Source organism: Thermobia domestica, chromosome 15 (genome assembly GCF_964235325.1).
Source record: "Thermobia domestica chromosome 15, izTheDome1.hap1.1, whole genome shotgun sequence".
NCBI classification, from domain to species: domain Eukaryota; kingdom Metazoa; phylum Arthropoda; class Insecta; order Zygentoma; family Lepismatidae; genus Thermobia; species Thermobia domestica.
Window position 1 is genome coordinate 171,516,720 of NC_137468.1, and position 20,187 is coordinate 171,536,906.

At 33.9% G+C, this 20,187-nt stretch overlaps 1 protein-coding gene across 1 annotated transcript in view; it reads right to left on the reverse strand.

Moving 5' to 3' along the window:
* DCTN2-p50 (dynactin subunit 2) overlaps positions 1–18,547 on the reverse strand; it is a 90,631-nt gene extending 72,084 nt beyond the window's left edge. The window contains exon 1 of the mRNA XM_081740417.1: positions 18,399–18,547. Coding sequence (XP_081596543.1) covers positions 18,399–18,434 — 36 coding nt within the window. The 5' untranslated portion in view covers positions 18,435–18,547. The remainder of the gene's footprint in view (positions 1–18,398) is intronic.
* Positions 18,548–20,187: the final 1,640 nt, after the last annotated feature.

The following is a 20,187-nucleotide window of genomic DNA, read 5'->3' on the forward strand; positions in this document are numbered from 1 at the left end:
TTGGGAGGTTGAATCGATTACAAAAATACGATCTCTCTTACTGTTTTTGCTCTGTGAAAATCAACATTGAAACTGGAAGTAATGTTAAATTTGAACCACTTCCGGTTTGGGTAGAGTGATCGGGGTTGTCAAGGTATGTTGTCTTAAGATACTAAATCGTTTGCAAACAACCGCTTCTCGCTATCTGTTACAGTTTTCATTCTATGGAGATAAACGTTGAAACCGGAAATAACTAATCTGAACTACTTGGATACAGTTTGGATAGAGTTTACCAGAGGAATCTATTCTTGAGACACTGAATCGATTGCAAAAAATTACATACCGATATCTCTTACCATTTTTGTTCTGATACCTGTCACAGACGGACGACCAAAGCCATATTGCCGACACTTACCCATAGCTTGGTTTGGAAGTCTAATAATAGGCACATATTATTAAAACTACTACTCATAAGAAAAACATGCACCAACTTTTGCTAGGTGGTCAGTACAAGCTAGGATCCCATCTAATAAGGTACACAGCAATGTGAGAGAGCTTCACAGAAAACATGCACGTCAACGCTCGGTACTTGCATTAAAGAAGATAATTACGGAAAACACGCAACAACCTGTGCTACATGAACGCTGTAAGCTATCTTTGAATTACAATTGCAGAAATAACAAACTATTCTTGTTGTTTCTATATTCACAGACAACTTATCAAGAGGAAGGTTTTAGAACACTGGCCCCCTTTAAAAAAACTAATGAAATATATTTGATATACCTTGTTTCGGTTCCTTTTCGTTCCTTATTATTTTATCTTCATTCTTCCCAGTTTTTTTTTTTTTTTTTTTTTTTTTTTTTTTGACGTTTTTATCGTTGAAATATATTATTACCGAAACTAACAATATTGAAATTCAATTTTTGAACAGTCCACTACCATGTTTGGTTACTTAATCACACTAGTAATATATCTATTGTTTTATACATGAAGTAATAATAATGTTTAAGTAATTATAATTTTAGATAATTTTTTTTTTCTTGGTATTTCTTTGATTTTACCTGCATACTTTTATTTTAGTTTGCTTTTTATTTTATTCGAAATTTCATTGTTTCATCGTTTTGTCTTGGGAGTAGATGTTAAATTATTCATCGGGTTCTTGGTGGTAGATGTGATATATGACTATTTTGTGAATCTGTCGAAATATTTATATATTGCAATATATCGCTTTGTGTACATTTTATAGTTTCTTTTAGTGTCCTATTTCTTGACTGTATTGCGAGTGTATGTGTTTGGGTTTTGTGGGTTTATTTTTTTTTATTTTATTTTATTTTTTTATTTATTTATTTATTTTTTTTGTGCTGTTCTTTGAAATTCATTACTTCGGAATGAATATGTAATGTACCATTACAGTTGAAGGTAATGGCAATTTTTTTTTACGCACCCTGTACCTAGTAATTTTTTTTTTATTCAATTTCGGTTTAGCTACACAATTTATTTACTCCCTTTACTTCGAATTAAATACAATGAATCGAAAGGTTTCATTAATAACCATATTCCCACTGTATAATATATTTATTTACATTTTGATTAAGTGTAAATCCCATTTTCTGATATATAAGTTGAAAAGTTTCAAGGTTTACCATTCTGACGTCATACCGAAACATAGTTCTGTCATTGGATATAAATTTTCTTAATTTCAGACCAATGTAGAATTTAGTCAGGTACCTAACCATTTCCCTCACCCCCTCTCAGTAGTCCATAGTCACTTTCAGATCCGGTTATATCTGGATTTACCAAATTTCCATTCGCTTTGTAATTTCCGCGGCTAAAGTTTTCGTTCTGATTGGAGGAATTCTCCTACCTCTGGCTTTTTCGGCGCAATGTTATGGGAATAATCAAGAACGACTCTACGAGCACAGCCGTGGAAATCAACTACGCTATACTGGCTGGTAAAGACGTGGATTTCGAGTGTAAAACAGGTAAAATTTAGACTAAATGTCATCGTAAACGTCGTGTGATCAATCAGGAGCCAGGAAACCCATATTTTTGTTGAAAGAACTGCAAAACCAGGGGAAAATATCTGATTCAGGATTTCGGTTTGCAGGAAGCCATGTTTGCTGCCCAGATAGGATAGACAATATAGGAAAGTGATTTTTTTTTTTATCTTTTCAAATTCAATTAGGGATTAGGGAAATTACGACCTGATTAGTGCATGTTGGTCGTGTATTAAGTAAATGTGAATTATTATTATTTATTTCGTAATTGCATGTATGTAGTAGGTTTAATAGTACTGTAAATAATCATAATGGCAGCTTAAGTTAGTTCAAAAGGGCTCCTATCCCCTTTTCTGAATTGAACCGGTTCTAGCGGGGGAATGGGTTAGTTATTGTTCGTTTTAGGGCCTTTTCCCCTTTTAGGGGAAGGGACCCTCCATAAACTTCGTTAAGGTGCCCCCCGGGCATCAACTTTTGGTAGTCATTATGTAAACAATTGGTCAGGTCAATTGGACCTAGTGTTTACCTTTCTCATTTTGCCCCCTCTAAATTAAATAGAGCCGACGGTATATATCAGAAGGGAGTATTTATTTTGTCAACATGCATGTAACTAAATGGTGCATGTTTGGTTTAGTTAGTTGTTTTATGTATAGTATTAGCAGTGGTGTATGTAGTTAGTAGTCTTGTGTGAGTGTGTGAATTTTTGGTTAGGACAGTGTATAAATATATGTTAATTTAGTCCCATTTTTCTAACATAAATAAACCAGAGTAAATATTAAATTTCTGATTAATGAGTACAAGTATAGATTTCAGTACACGGTAAATTATGCCTCCACTACAGCGCCACAGCGTCCGGTTTCGGTACTCAATTGTTTGTTGACAATACGACATCGCATAACTTAGTGATCTAGGTTGTCGGATTTTAGTCATTTATTCAAAAATTACTTTCATTGGACATGGTTTTCGGTTCAGATGAGTATACCTTCGTATAAAATAGCATGAGATCTTACTGTACTGAAAATTTCAGCTTGCTAGGTCCAGTAGTTAATGAATAATCCGCTGAAATAAAGAACACCTATTTTCTTAATAGAAGTAAAGCCCATATGCTGTTACTGTTTGGTTCAAAATGTAGTATTAAATTCTTTTTTCCCGTGGCTGTCGAAAATTCCATTGTTGCTTCAGTTTTATCAACAAATCAGAAATAGATTAATCATTGACAATTTAACTTTCCGTAAATACATGTATGATTTTTTTTTAAACCTGCAAGGTAAATACAATTTGGGTGCTTCGAAATAAAGAGTACGTGGTTCGATGAATGTGATCGTGTGGTGGTTTGAGCGTGATAGATTGTGATAGTTATATATATATATATATATTTATTACTGCGTAATGTAGATATGTGTATGGCCTGCGTGTAAAATGTACGAAATAGGGTGTTTATAAAATATTACTTCGTGCGAAAATTAGTAGATAATGAATGAACGTAATGATATGTTAATAATATGATATATAATATGAACGAGATGACGACCCCTATATTTAAATGGATAGGCCTAGTGAATTTTATATAGTGAAAATATGAATATGTTTACGAAAAAAAAAAAAAAAAAATCTCTCGCGTTTTGACTTCCACACCAGTGCATTCATCCAACCGAGTTTGCTACTTGAATGTAAATTATAGTTGGGAATTGTGTGTTACTTTGCATTTATGTACCTCATAATAACAGCCCCAGATCTTAAGCCTTTCAATAGATAGAGTAGTATCATGTGGGAATTACTTCTAAAGGATGACAGAAATGATAATTAAGAAAACCAACTGCTATATCCTGTGATCATCGAAAAGTACAGGTTTCGGTCATTTGTATCTTTAGCATTCATTGCCTCTCAGAGATTTTTTTTTTTTTGTCGCTTACCTTATTTAGTTATTGTGCAGTGTTCATATAACTCAGTTCGGACTATCCGATTAAATTAACTGCTACTAAATTAATATTCATGTCATTAGCGTACCCGGACGTCGACCCCTAGTCCCCTTAAGTATTTTTCATGTCTTTTCTTAGTTTAATTAAATGAGGGAAATTAACGACGTCCCAGACGGTGGCATGTCTGCGCTGGGTAGCCATCGGTGATGTTTCGGTAATTGAAATCACCGATCCAAAATTCAGTTTATTTATTTAATTTTTTTTAATTTTGGCGAATTACTAATTAGGGATACCTTAGCTATTACTCTAATTTCATCCCTATTCTGGAATCTTCTAGTTTCCAAGAGGTCGGATGATTTTTTTTTTTTCTTGAAATTCTAAATTAGCGCCTTCTCTAACCTTCCGGACGATTTCCGGGAACCTGCTGGTTTGGGCCGGATACGGGGATCGGATTTCAATCTTACAACCAAACTCTTGTGGGATTGGGATCTGATGGACACAGAACTTGCATCCTTGGCAGCAGGGCGTTCCTTGAGTCTACGTATTTGAGTAGACCACCCTTTTGGCATGTTAAGAATATTTTGGCTATGGATTTGTTGAGATAGAAATTCGACTTTCGTCTTTGTAGCGTTAGTTACTTCTCACTTAAGTCTTTGGCGCCACTATTCTTCGTCTTCCTTCTTCTCTATCTCTCTCTGTCTTCATTACTTCGAGATTTTTTTTTTAATTTTTCAACCTTCCCCCCCCCCCCCGGTTTCTGAAACTTATGAAAATGTACAATATTCCATATCACTTATTTCGATCGTATGTACTAACTGAGACATCGAGGGATGCAATTCGTGGAGGTATTGCAGCACATCTCGGGACCATTTTCGCGATATTCAATCCACCACTGGAGAAATTGATGGGAAGGTACACTATGCTTTCGGATTCCTAGAAACATTCGTTATTCATGGATCATACAAATTATATCCATTGACAACTGATTTCTGGTTTTTATTTCTATTGATTGGTCATATAGTGTGTATGTATTAGTAGTCTGGGCCCACTAGTTTCCAATAACATTGATTTTTTTTTATATACATCTATATATGTGCTTACATAGTTTTAAAAGTTACGTGCCTGCTCAATTTGTTACATTTCCACCTCTTATGTCACTAAATAACACCAACTATTTTTTATATATATATATGCGGATCTTTAGTAAATTGAAAATGATTATTGATTATCGGGTTTATACATAGAAAGTACAATGTTGCAACCTTATGAGAGAAAAAAGTGAATTTTGATAGTCAGGGTTTTTGTTTTGTCTTTGAGCCAGTAAAATATAAACATTTATAAAATATGAATACTTGTCGAATATGAACGGTTATGTAGAATTTAAACGTCGACAAAATACTACGATGGATATTAAAGTGAAATTTATTGTATTGAATAATATGAATATATATATATACGAGTATGTATGTAATGGGCTCGGTATTTACCCTGGTTTTGTTTAGGTTGCCATAGGTTTTTGACACCCGACCGTTACCAACTATTTGTGACATATAGTGTTACCGCGTATATTGTAATAAATTACATTTTGTTGAGTGGTTACTGATGTCTGTAACTATTAAAGTTGAATATAATGTTAAATACCGCATGTAAGTAAAACGAGTAGCAGGTCGTAAGATAAGTAAAATAACCCTAATCCTCATCCAAATTTATTCGCAAGATCAAAGTGAAATTAATAACCTACGAAACAGTGTGCCCCACCAACGAATCTTCTATCAGTAGACTCTGAAACAAATCCTTCCCCTACGATCAGAAATTTAACTATTCAGTGACTAGAATCTTTTGACTACAAGATCTATACTATAAAGAAAATTACTGGTCTTAAATTTAATGAAGAGAAATTTAGTTGATAACTTAATGTGAATACCGGAATATGGAAATATGTTCTCAATATCTGTGACTGGATTCAAAAATTTTTTTAACCTTGATAAACTTTGAAATTTTATATTGAGTGCGTCGAGTGACGAAATGAGAAATATAAATATATATATGTGATATGAAGCGACTATTTGTCTATAGCTAAAACAAAAACAATTAAACACTCTCATGGACACAAATCACAGTGCGAAAAGAGAGTTGGAAAAAGGAGCTATTATCGATGTGAGAACAAAGACTCATAAAATCGTCGAAATGTCTCCTCTTTGGACAGAGACCTAATAAAATGTTACTAAAGTGTTTTTTTTTTTTTTAGAATGATTAACCAATTATATATATATATATATATATTTTTTTTATTTATTTTTTCTTTCTTTTTCCGCAACGATATATATATATTCATTACATTGAATCCTAAATGTATTGATCTTTGAATTTTTTTTATTTTTGTCTTTCATTTTTTTTTTTTTTTTTGTCAAATTCTCTTTTATGTAATTCAACTTTTAATATATATATAGGAAGAGAAATGTGTTATTTGGTCTTGATAAAATTAGCGAATTTCTATGCATGTTAATGAAACATTCTTTCCATGTATTAAATTTTTTCCCTGTTATGTCCAACTAATTTTTCTTTTATTGAAATGTAATAAATGTATATAGTAACGTAGTTAGGTTAGTTTAATTTAACTAAATACAACCTGAAGTATACATTGTCCTGTATGAATGTGTGTGTGAGTGAAATGTAGGTTTAGTATTAAGTGCATCCATTATTTTGACATATATGTGTGATTTATTATAATTAATGGTAGTTATCAATTAAACTCATTGAATGTTAATACTAACTTAAGTTGGCTCTATGAAGGAAGTAAAAAGGACTGAAGTAGCCTGAACGAATGATCAGCATGGGAGAACTGTGAGAGTCAAAATCTTCTACGAATATGTAATACTCTGACTTTTTTTTTTCTTTGTGGTCGATTCTAACATGCCATCAACTTCGTCGTTTATTTTTCAAATATTGGATATTAGTGGAAATATTGAATAAACTGTAGAATTAAACTTTCTCATCTATCTCAGATCTAGATCGGGATAATTTGGTAGTTAGGGTTAAATGGATCTAGATCGGGGATGTATGGGTTAACATGTGTCTACCCTTGATCACCTTAATACCAAATATTAACCCAATAGCTATTGGAATTCGATAATTATTCACTTTTCTTTACCATATTTTTCAAAATATTCAGTAACAGCTTCCTCTTTATCACCTTCTTACTTTACCTCTTTCCTTTTCTATTTTCCTTTTCCTTTCTTCATCTTCTTCTTCTATTTTTTAATAAAACTGAAAAGGGGGTCGTGACTGGGAATCCTAGATGTAATAAACACGGTCATGTATTTAGTTATTTTATTTCATTCTCTCTAGAAGTCCGATAAAAAGTTTTCTCGTTTCAATCGAATCTAGTATGTTCAAAATTAAGAAACGGTGGTTTCTATGGCAACGACGACTTTCCCTTTTACAGTTTTAAATTGGCGACACGTGACAAGATTGTTGCTATGGTAACCATGTTTACTGTGGTAACGGATCTGAAAATGCTTATTGAATAATACCAGTTATCATGCCAATCAGTTTGAGTTGGTGAACCGCGATAAGAATGGTTGTTATGGCAACGTTTGTTTCCATGGCAACGGATCTCAGTTTAAATGGCAACCGATAGATTTGAAATTTTTTTTAAGAATGTCAAAGAGTGAGGTTGAAGGCATGTTGAATTGATTACAACATTGAAATTAATAAGAGAAATTTTATAGTCAAATGAAATAAGTAGAGTCGTTGGCTACTTTGTCATTTTTGTTTCCTTTTCTAAGGGGGAGAAAGAGAAGGAGTGTCCAAATTTTTCTAAAATTAGAATTAAACGCTAGAAGGGTTTCAAGGAAGGAAAGAGAATGGGAGTCCTTTAAGTCATGAATAATACTTGTCTGGATAGCAAATAAGTATTTTATAGTATATGTGTATTTTTGCTATATATATCTTGTCTTTTGTAAAGTGTAAAGTGTCTCAAAGCTATGGCAACAAAAAAGGTTGTGGTGTCACAGGGCGAGTGTGAAATCACGTGCACTCAATGCACATTAAATGAAAAAGAGAAAAGATCTCGCGCCCCGCGAAGATTAATTAGATGCACCGGTTGTGGACAAAAATGGATCCACTTTGCTTGTTCCAATTTAGATGATACTGCGGAAAATGCAGAAAAGGTGCAAACCGGCGAAATAGAAAAATACTGTGAGGACTGTGAAAAGGACCGAGGCCAAATATCTCCAGCGGAGATATCTGACCTCGACGATGAGGAAAAAAATGAAAATCACAGTGATTCTCGGGATCAGACGGCAAACCCGAAGGAAGGAATGTCATCTGGAGGGTCTGACACGTCTGCATTAATTCGCCAGATGATGGAAATGATGCATGAAAAATTCACTAACATGGAAGTTAAAATAGACCAGAATAGTGAAAACTTAAGGCGTGAGATAAATGAGAAGTTTGATACCTCGAAACGAGAGACCGACGCTCGATTCGAGGTATTAAACAACAAATTTGACCAGATTTGTTTAGACTTTGCTTCTTCGATTAGTAAATTGAAAGAACAAACGTCTACTGAACTGGAGCAGGTTAGATACCAGGCCCAACAGTCTACCGAGCAGCTCAGAGACGAAACAAATGAGAAATTAAACGAAATAGATGTAAGGTTTGAGGGTACAAACAAAAGATTTGGTGACATCGAACGAAAGGTTGAACAGCAGCAGGCTGAAATAAGTAAATTGAATGTTGTAATATCCGACCTATCAATAGAAACTAAACTAGAGTCGGTTGATCAAAGAATTAGTCGAATTCAAACTGAGGTAGACAGTATTAAGGGGAAGATTACTAAACTGGAAATCGTCAAGTCTGACATCTCCTATCCTTTTCCTGATAGCGATTCTATAGGGAAAAATTTCCCCGAAACGAGTAACGTCCTCCCGGGAAAGAGTCAAGTGTTGCCTGATGCACGGGACACAACCATGTATTGTCCCCCGCATCAGCCAACCTCGAAATCATGGTTGAGTAATTTCGATGTACCGATGCAGTCGAGTGTTGTGACTACAACAGTCACTAGCGTAAATGCTCACTCTACCTTTGGAATGGTACAATCTTACAGCGTGCTGCCAGGAGGGGAAAGGAGATGTGCCGGACCGTCAGTTACTGCAGTGGTGGGTCCTAAATTCGAACCTTACATGGTCAATACTAATTATAAAACCTCTCTTGGTCATATGGGAGCGTTCAGTTCAGTGACCACTCCGTCGGTGACAAATCCGGTGACAACCCCAACCGCTCAGGATAACGCGTTGATTCCACTGGATTCTTTTCCTGCCCTGTATAGTATGAGCTCTAAAGTTTCCCTCCGGGATATTGAACGTTTTCCCACTTTCGATGGGAACATTGCGAACTGGTTGCCTCGTGTTTTCCTGCTACCTAAAAGGTGAACTCGCAATCTTCAAGATCTTAAGCTTTTCAATTGTACAGAAGATAAACGTAGTGAATTACTTGCGCAATACCCCAAGTAGATATAATACACTGTCCTAGAGTGACTGGTAACGTTTGAATGGGATGAATGAGTGTGTTAACTTAACAAGCATCATTAGTTAGTATTCCCAATTAGCAAAATTTTGTTATTCTAACAAAATTTTGTTAATGGGCCGGGGAAAACTGTAATGTACCATTACAGTTGAAGGTAATGGCAATTTTTTTTTTACGCACCCTGTACCTAGTAATTTTTTTTTTTTTATTCAATTTCGGTTTAGCTACACAATTTATTTACTCCCTTTACTTCGAATTAAATACAATGAATCGAAAGGTTTCATTAATAACCATATTCCCACTGTATAATATATTTATTTACATTTTGATTAAGTGTAAATCCCATTTTCTGATATATAAGTTGAAAAGTTTCAAGGTTTACCATTCTGACGTCATACCGAAACATAGTTCTGTCATTGGATATAAATTTTCTTAATTTCAGACCAATGTAGAATTTAGTCAGGTACCTAACCATTTCCCTCACCCCCTCTCAGTAGTCCATAGTCACTTTCAGATCCGGTTATATCTGGATTTACCAAATTTCCATTCGCTTTGTAATTTCCGCGGCTAAAGTTTTCGTTCTGATTGGAGGAATTCTCCTACCTCTGGCTTTTTCGGCGCAATGTTATGGGAATAATCAAGAACGACTCTACGAGCACAGCCGTGGAAATCAACTACGCTATACTGGCTGGTAAAGACGTGGATTTCGAGTGTAAAACAGGTAAAATTTAGACTAAATGTCATCGTAAACGTCGTGTGATCAATCAGGAGCCAGGAAACCCATATTTTTGTTGAAAGAACTGCAAAACCAGGGGAAAATATCTGATTCAGGATTTCGGTTTGCAGGAAGCCATGTTTGCTGCCCAGATAGGATAGACAATATAGGAAAGTGATTTTTTTTTTATCTTTTCAAATTCAATTAGGGATTAGGGAAATTACGACCTGATTAGTGCATGTTGGTCGTGTATTAAGTAAATGTGAATTATTATTATTTATTTCGTAATTGCATGTATGTAGTAGGTTTAATAGTACTGTAAATAATCATAATGGCAGCTTAAGTTAGTTCAAAAGGGCTCCTATCCCCTTTTCTGAATTGAACCGGTTCTAGCGGGGGAATGGGTTAGTTATTGTTCGTTTTAGGGCCTTTTCCCCTTTTAGGGGAAGGGACCCTCCATAAACTTCGTTAAGGTGCCCCCCGGGCATCAACTTTTGGTAGTCATTATGTAAACAATTGGTCAGGTCAATTGGACCTAGTGTTTACCTTTCTCATTTTGCCCCCTCTAAATTAAATAGAGCCGACGGTATATATCAGAAGGGAGTATTTATTTTGTCAACATGCATGTAACTAAATGGTGCATGTTTGGTTTAGTTAGTTGTTTTATGTATAGTATTAGCAGTGGTGTATGTAGTTAGTAGTCTTGTGTGAGTGTGTGAATTTTTGGTTAGGACAGTGTATAAATATATGTTAATTTAGTCCCATTTTTCTAACATAAATAAACCAGAGTAAATATTAAATTTCTGATTAATGAGTACAAGTATAGATTTCAGTACACGGTAAATTATGCCTCCACTACAGCGCCACAGCGTCCGGTTTCGGTACTCAATTGTTTGTTGACAATACGACATCGCATAACTTAGTGATCTAGGTTGTCGGATTTTAGTCATTTATTCAAAAATTACTTTCATTGGACATGGTTTTCGGTTCAGATGAGTATACCTTCGTATAAAATAGCATGAGATCTTACTGTACTGAAAATTTCAGCTTGCTAGGTCCAGTAGTTAATGAATAATCCGCTGAAATAAAGAACACCTATTTTCTTAATAGAAGTAAAGCCCATATGCTGTTACTGTTTGGTTCAAAATGTAGTATTAAATTCTTTTTTCCCGTGGCTGTCGAAAATTCCATTGTTGCTTCAGTTTTATCAACAAATCAGAAATAGATTAATCATTGACAATTTAACTTTCCGTAAATACATGTATGATTTTTTTTTAAACCTGCAAGGTAAATACAATTTGGGTGCTTCGAAATAAAGAGTACGTGGTTCGATGAATGTGATCGTGTGGTGGTTTGAGCGTGATAGATTGTGATAGTTATATATATATATATATATTTATTACTGCGTAATGTAGATATGTGTATGGCCTGCGTGTAAAATGTACGAAATAGGGTGTTTATAAAATATTACTTCGTGCGAAAATTAGTAGATAATGAATGAACGTAATGATATGTTAATAATATGATATATAATATGAACGAGATGACGACCCCTATATTTAAATGGATAGGCCTAGTGAATTTTATATAGTGAAAATATGAATATGTTTACGAAAAAAAAAAAAAAAAAATCTCTCGCGTTTTGACTTCCACACCAGTGCATTCATCCAACCGAGTTTGCTACTTGAATGTAAATTATAGTTGGGAATTGTGTGTTACTTTGCATTTATGTACCTCATAATAACAGCCCCAGATCTTAAGCCTTTCAATAGATAGAGTAGTATCATGTGGGAATTACTTCTAAAGGATGACAGAAATGATAATTAAGAAAACCAACTGCTATATCCTGTGATCATCGAAAAGTACAGGTTTCGGTCATTTGTATCTTTAGCATTCATTGCCTCTCAGAGATTTTTTTTTTTTGTCGCTTACCTTATTTAGTTATTGTGCAGTGTTCATATAACTCAGTTCGGACTATCCGATTAAATTAACTGCTACTAAATTAATATTCATGTCATTAGCGTACCCGGACGTCGACCCCTAGTCCCCTTAAGTATTTTTCATGTCTTTTCTTAGTTTAATTAAATGAGGGAAATTAACGACGTCCCAGACGGTGGCATGTCTGCGCTGGGTAGCCATCGGTGATGTTTCGGTAATTGAAATCACCGATCCAAAATTCAGTTTATTTATTTAATTTTTTTTTAATTTTGGCGAATTACTAATTAGGGATACCTTAGCTATTACTCTAATTTCATCCCTATTCTGGAATCTTCTAGTTTCCAAGAGGTCGGATGATTTTTTTTTTTTTCTTGAAATTCTAAATTAGCGCCTTCTCTAACCTTCCGGACGATTTCCGGGAACCTGCTGGTTTGGGCCGGATACGGGGATCGGATTTCAATCTTACAACCAAACTCTTGTGGGATTGGGATCTGATGGACACAGAACTTGCATCCTTGGCAGCAGGGCGTTCCTTGAGTCTACGTATTTGAGTAGACCACCCTTTTGGCATGTTAAGAATATTTTGGCTATGGATTTGTTGAGATAGAAATTCGACTTTCGTCTTTGTAGCGTTAGTTACTTCTCACTTAAGTCTTTGGCGCCACTATTCTTCGTCTTCCTTCTTCTCTATCTCTCTCTGTCTTCATTACTTCGAGATTTTTTTTTTAATTTTTCAACCTTCCCCCCCCCCCCGGTTTCTGAAACTTATGAAAATGTACAATATTCCATATCACTTATTTCGATCATATGTACTAACTGAGACATCGAGGGATGCAATTCGTGGAGGTATTGCAGCACATCTCGGGACCATTTTCGCGATATTCAATCCACCACTGGAGAAATTGATGGGAAGGTACACTATGCTTTCGGATTCCTAGAAACATTCGTTATTCATGGATCATACAAATTATATCCATTGACAACTGATTTCTGGTTTTTATTTCTATTGATTGGTCATATAGTGTGTATGTATTAGTAGTCTGGGCCCACTAGTTTCCAATAACATTGATTTTTTTTTATATACATCTATATATGTGCTTACATAGTTTTAAAAGTTACGTGCCTGCTCAATTTGTTACATTTCCACCTCTTATGTCACTAAATAACACCAACTATTTTTTATATATATATATGCGGATCTTTAGTAAATTGAAAATGATTATTGATTATCGGGTTTATACATAGAAAGTACAATGTTGCAACCTTATGAGAGAAAAAAGTGAATTTTGATAGTCAGGGTTTTTGTTTTGTCTTTGAGCCAATAAAATATAAACATTTATAAAATATGAATACTTGTCGAATATGAACGGTTATGTAGAATTTAAACGTCGACAAAATACTACGATGGATATTAAAGTGAAATTTATTGTATTGAATAATATGAATATATATATATACGAGTATGTATGTAATGGGCTCGGTATTTACCCTGGTTTTGTTTAGGTTGCCATAGGTTTTTGACACCCGACCGTTACCAACTATTTGTGACATATAGTGTTACCGCGTATATTGTAATAAATTACATTTTGTTGAGTGGTTACTGATGTCTGTAACTATTAAAGTTGAATATAATGTTAAATACCGCATGTAAGTAAAACGAGTAGCAGGTCGTAAGATAAGTAAAATAACCCTAATCCTCATCCAAATTTATTCGCAAGATCAAAGTGAAATTAATAACCTACGAAACAGTGTGCCCCACCAACGAATCTTCTATCAGTAGACTCTGAAACAAATCCTTCCCCTACGATCAGAAATTTAACTATTCAGTGACTAGAATCTTTTGACTACAAGATCTATACTATAAAGAAAATTACTGGTCTTAAATTTAATGAAGAGAAATTTAGTTGATAACTTAATGTGAATACCGGAATATGGAAATATGTTCTCAATATCTGTGACTGGATTCAAAAATTTTTTTAACCTTGATAAACTTTGAAATTTTATATTGAGTGCGTCGAGTGACGAAATGAGAAATATAAATATATATATGTGATATGAAGCGACTATTTGTCTATAGCTAAAACAAAAACAATTAAACACTCTCATGGACACAAATCACAGTGCGAAAAGAGAGTTGGAAAAAGGAGCTATTATCGATGTGAGAACAAAGACTCATAAAATCGTCGAAATGTCTCCTCTTTGGACAGAGACCTAATAAAATGTTACTAAAGTGTTTTTTTTTTTTTTTTAGAATGATTAACCAATTATATATATATATATATTTTTTTTTATTTATTTTTTCTTTCTTTTTCCGCAACGATATATATATATTCATTACATTGAATCCTAAATGTATTGATCTTTGAATTTTTTTTATTTTTGTCTTTCATTTTTTTTTTTTTTTTTTTTGTCAAATTCTCTTTTATGTAATTCAACTTTTAATATATATATAGGAAGAGAAATGTGTTATTTGGTCTTGATAAAATTAGCGAATTTCTATGCATGTTAATGAAACATTCTTTCCATGTATTAAATTTTTTCCCTGTTATGTCCAACTAATTTTTCTTTTATTGAAATGTAATAAATGTATATAGTAACGTAGTTAGGTTAGTTTAATTTAACTAAATACAACCCGAAGTATACATTGTCCTGTATGAATGTGTGTGTGAGTGAAATGTAGGTTTAGTATTAAGTGCATCCATTATTTTGACATATATGTGTGATTTATTATAATTAATGGTAGTTATCAATTAAACTCATTGAATGTTAATACTAACTTAAGTTGGCTCTATGAAGGAAGTAAAAAGGACTGAAGTAGCCTGAACGAATGATCAGCATGGGAGAACTGTGAGAGTCAAAATCTTCTACGAATATGTAATACTCTGACTTTTTTTTTTCTTTGTGGTCGATTCTAACATGCCATCAACTTCGTCGTTTATTTTTCAAATATTGGATATTAGTGGAAATATTGAATAAACTGTAGAATTAAACTTTCTCATCTATCTCAGATCTAGATCGGGATAATTTGGTAGTTAGGGTTAAATGGATCTAGATCGGGGATGTATGGGTTAACATGTGTCTACCCTTGATCACCTTAACACCAAATATTAACCCAATAGCTATTGGAATTCGATAATTATTCACTTTTCTTTACCATATTTTTCAAAATATTCAGTAACAGCTTCCTCTTTATCACCTTCTTACTTTACCTCTTTCCTTTTCTATTTTCCTTTTCCTTTCTTCATCTTCTTCTTCTATTTTTTAATAAAACTGAAAAGGGGGTCGTGACTGGGAATCCTAGATGTAATAAACACGGTCATGTATTTAGTTATTTTATTTCATTCTCTCTAGAAGTCCGATAAAAAGTTTTCTCGTTTCAATCGAATCTAGTATGTTCAAAATTAAGAAACGGTGGTTTCTATGGCAACGACGACTTTCCCTTTTACAGTTTTAAATAGATGGTACTGATGTTGCTGGTTAGTTTTGTTTTTTAGGGCAAGTTGGGTGAATTACGACTAAATAAATTACTTGAAATTTTTAATTAACCAAAATTCCATTTGCATTGAAGGATTTTTTTTTCTAATAACATATATTCTAAAATACAAAAATATATATTCGGGGGACTCTGCCCTTTTCCCCATTGTTACTTTAAAGAGTAGTTTATTTGAAGAAATTCTTTTATGCAAGTGATATTTTGGTTAGTAATAGTTTGAGATAGTTTTCTTTGTCGTAATTCACCTAACTTGGACTCTGGGTGGTGGACCTGTGCTCTAGAATCTTGCCCTTCTCTAGAATATTATCTCCTACTACATAATTTATTTCCTTTCGGTCAACTGCTGCAGATGGTGGACCTGAAATACAATATTTACGGAGAAATCAACGGAACCAGATGAAATATTAACATGGGAGTAATAAAAAAGACAATAAAGGTCATCAGTGTATGGTGATTCATTAGGGAGAAAAACAGAGTTAAATTTTGCACTACATGTTTCGTGTATTAATGTTGATATTAGATAAAAGATCATAACACTGTAGTGTTTCAAACCCACATCTTATTAACTAAACGAGTATGCTTCAATAACAGAGAGAAATATAAAATATAGAGCGGAGACTAATAAGAGGGGAGTTAATCTGAAATAGATGTTGTGAAATGGGGCAAAAATCTTTGGTGTTATTCCATTTTATGGAGGCATAAATTTGTAAAATCCGTGAAATAAATATATAACTTGATTCCACAATAGCATTGTACAAGTAAGCAAAATTCAAGCATGGTATAAGTAAAGACCACTTAAAGTGAATCTGGTGTTAACTGCTGTATCGCCGGACCAATTTTTAAAAATTTACCAGATGAATTGGAGAATTTATTTTGGTTTGTGAGGAAGCGAGTAGGTGAGGGGAATAGCTGAAGTTAAGAAAATACTTGTTGTTGTTACTTGTTTACGATGTTGTAAGCGGCGGGGAAGTACATTTGTTATATTTATGTTAAAGGCAACGTGGAAATGGTGCGTAAATGACAAGATTGTCACATATCATGTTTGAGTTCTATCAAGCTGTATAAAAATACGGAAAGTCAGATGTTGAAACTGTGTGAAAGGCGTGGGATATAAACAGGCGAACAGATTGTTGTAAGTGTAAAAACGAATTGAAACTACAAAAAAGAAGAGGAACATCTAATCTAATCTAACCTAATTTACTACATTTTGGAACTTTTTAGGTGGAAATAGTACCTACCTCAAAGCCCTGCAACAACAAAGCAATGCATTTTACGACATATAAAGTGCTTTTCCACTATCTTCGTTTATGCGTATACCCATCGCCGTTGATGTGCCTGCTCCCTGCGGACGCAGCCCCTTGCGTAGGTTGGCCCCCCTACTGCGCTCCTACTCTGACTCGGTTACCTAGCACAGGTTGGTTCGTGTTCTATGCACTAGTTCGTATGCCATACGTCCACACTGTATTTCCAACAATAATCACTATTAAGAGAGCCAGAGTCACAACCTAGTATGTTGGGGGAGAAACTAAGTAATATTAAAATTTTATTTTTTCGATGTTCGTGTGGTCCGGCAACAAGCACTAATGCCAACAAAATAGGGCCTATGTTTAGCAGAAGGGGTCCAGCTATTTTCTCTAAAAAATGTTACAAGTTTGGTAATTTCTGTTCACATTCGGTTAGTTTAGGGTAGGTTAGGTTAGTTTAGTAGATGTAACATAACGTAACCAAATCTAACCTAACCTAACACAAACTAACGTAAGTTAACCTGAACTAGCCTAAACTAACGCAATATTAGTAGAAATAAGCGAAATTCTATCATTTCTTTAGAAAATTATGCGGGACTCCTACACTAATACAACATAAACTAAACTAACCTAACGTAACCTAAACTAGCCTAACCTAACTTAAACTAACCAACCCTAACCTAAACTAACCGAATGTGAACAGAAATTACCAAAATTGTAACATTTTTTAGAGAAAAGAACTGGACTCCTTCTGCTAAACATAGGCCCTGATTTGATATGGATTGAGCCTGTAATACGGTGTTGTTTATAATGATAGTTGGAAACATGAGAAGGTAACTGACTCATTCTTTTAATTACTTCTGAATAATGCGTAGTTCGCACACACAGGTGGAAGGTAGTAGTTTTGCAAAATAATGAAAATAAATACGAATTTTTTTGAAGAGTAAAGGATAAAAATACAAAATAGTGATTCACGAACGACGGAAAGTATATAAAAAAAAAAAAGTTATGTTAGGTGAAGTACCTGATAATATATATAAGTACAGTATATATAAACAGTAATACAATGTTAACAAGTTGATATAGGTCTTATCCGCGGTTGTCGTTTACGTAAAATTTGCTGTTCCTTTAATTAATTGAAGGGATTGAAGGGACCTTTGGGAATTAACAGATTTTACCAATAAATTTTCAATAACAGTAATGTATTCTTGATCTGAATCTTTCCCGATATAGTGAAAAACTCACAGAACTGTTTCAGATAGCTTCTACAGAGCAAAACTGAACGTAATACAAATAGCGTTGTAGAGTGAATATTAATACAACTTTAGCACTGCTAATCTACGACTCTAGACAACATCAATAATAAATAAGGCTCAACGGATGACAATGTTGCTTTCCTATTTGTAAAATCACACGTAAGTAGATACACAAATTAGTATTGGAAATTCATTCTCTCAAAATTATCTTTACTTTCTTCAGAATTGTCGAGACAATTTTATCGATATTAAGAAAAAAAAATATACTATCAGAACACAACAAATTAACCGTTCGCATTTAATAACAAGTAGTGATATGAAAACTTACTATTCCAGGTAAATCAGCATACTTTGGATCTGCCATTTTTTCGCTTCAGTAACAACGAGCAGTACACACTCTGAAAACTTCTTTCTCTTTTCTTAAATAGAATCTTCCTCTTCGTCTAACTTAAAAAGGGAATTTCACTTCTTCTTCTCTAAAATACCAAGTGAAGCATTGCCAAACGAACAATCAATCGATGAAAAATATACACCTACAGCATCATTCAGTAATGACATCAAAATTAAGGAAGTAACGCAACACAGAACATTAATAACCATTTGTAAATGCTATACGCGTATCCCAAAATAAAATGCAAAATTTCTCCTGTAGGTTTGCTTTTGGCGCACAACTCGAAATAATTGTTGATATATTAGAATTCCTTCACTAATATCTTTCTTTTTGTTTCCTAAATGATTTGCGCTAAGCGATATCAAAGAAGCCATCAGAAGTAATTTTTGACAAATTACAATTCTTCTATGATCTTCCTATAAATGCGGCGTCCGAATGTATCCATAAAACTAGTCAAAAACAGAAACCAACCTGTGCTAATAAACACAAATGCTATCTGACCAAATGTGATGAAGGGCGAAGCTGGAGGGCCCCAGAGTTAAGGAGGTGCGTCCGAAAGGAACAGGCGCGCCAGCGGAGTTGGGTATACGCAAAAGCATAGAACAGGATAACGAGTATGTTTTGGCAATGATACGTGTTTCAATATCACTTGTCATGGTTTTATACTAGTAGCGCTCCACTTGCAAACATAAGGTACAGTGTCTATACGCTGTGCAGAAATCCCCTGCAGATGGAAAATAGTTTCTAATACAGTCATCTTTCATATGCACTTACTCATTTTATCCGTCATAAAGAGCTTGTAATGATTTTACACTAGTAATCTTACACTTGTAAACATACACCTTTTTACTTTGTATTTAGTTCTATTACTTGCAGAAATTTGTTATGTATATAGATATTAGTATGTCTTTTCGGCCTATGTTTAGCAGAAGGGGTCCAGCTCTTTTCTCTAAAAAATGTTACAATTTAAGTAATTTCTGTTCACATTCGGTTAGTTTAGGGTAGGGTTGGTTAGTTTAAGTTCGGTTAGGCTAGTTTAGGTTACGTTAGGTTAGTTTAGTTTATGTTATATTAGTGTAGGAGTCTCGCATAATTTTCTAAAAACATCATAGATTTCGCTTATTTCCACTAATATTACATTAGTTTAGGTTAGTTCAGGTTAGCTTACGTTAGTTTATGTTAGGTTAGGTTAGATTTGGTTACGTTATGTTACGTCTAAGTGCTTGCATCACTCATTTCTCCTGTAAATTTTGTTTTTTACTTGCTTCTGGACCCCTTGTACTAAACATACCCCGTCTTTTCATGCAAAGTATTGAATTGTACCTGTAAATCTTCCAAAATGTAGTGCGCCAAAAGTAATTCAGCACCAATTTGGTTATGCGAAGACGCAAACTGCTATGGAAACACTCTGTAGAAAGTATGGTAAATAACAGTAATAATAGGACAACTAAATTTGATCAAATATTTTGTGAATTTTAGTACAAATATGATTTCAAGAAATCATAACGGAAAGATAAATTCTTCACATTATATTTGGAAATTATTCGTTTTAATTCTTTATTGTAAAAGAAGAATGTAATCTCCTTTCGTGTTATGCAACCATTCATTCTTTTATATGTCGACGATGCATAGAACTGCAGATGCGAAGAAGAATGTCTTTCTACATTGCAAATGAAAATCCATAAGGACATTTTCTAATATTTAATTAATAATATGATCAAACAAA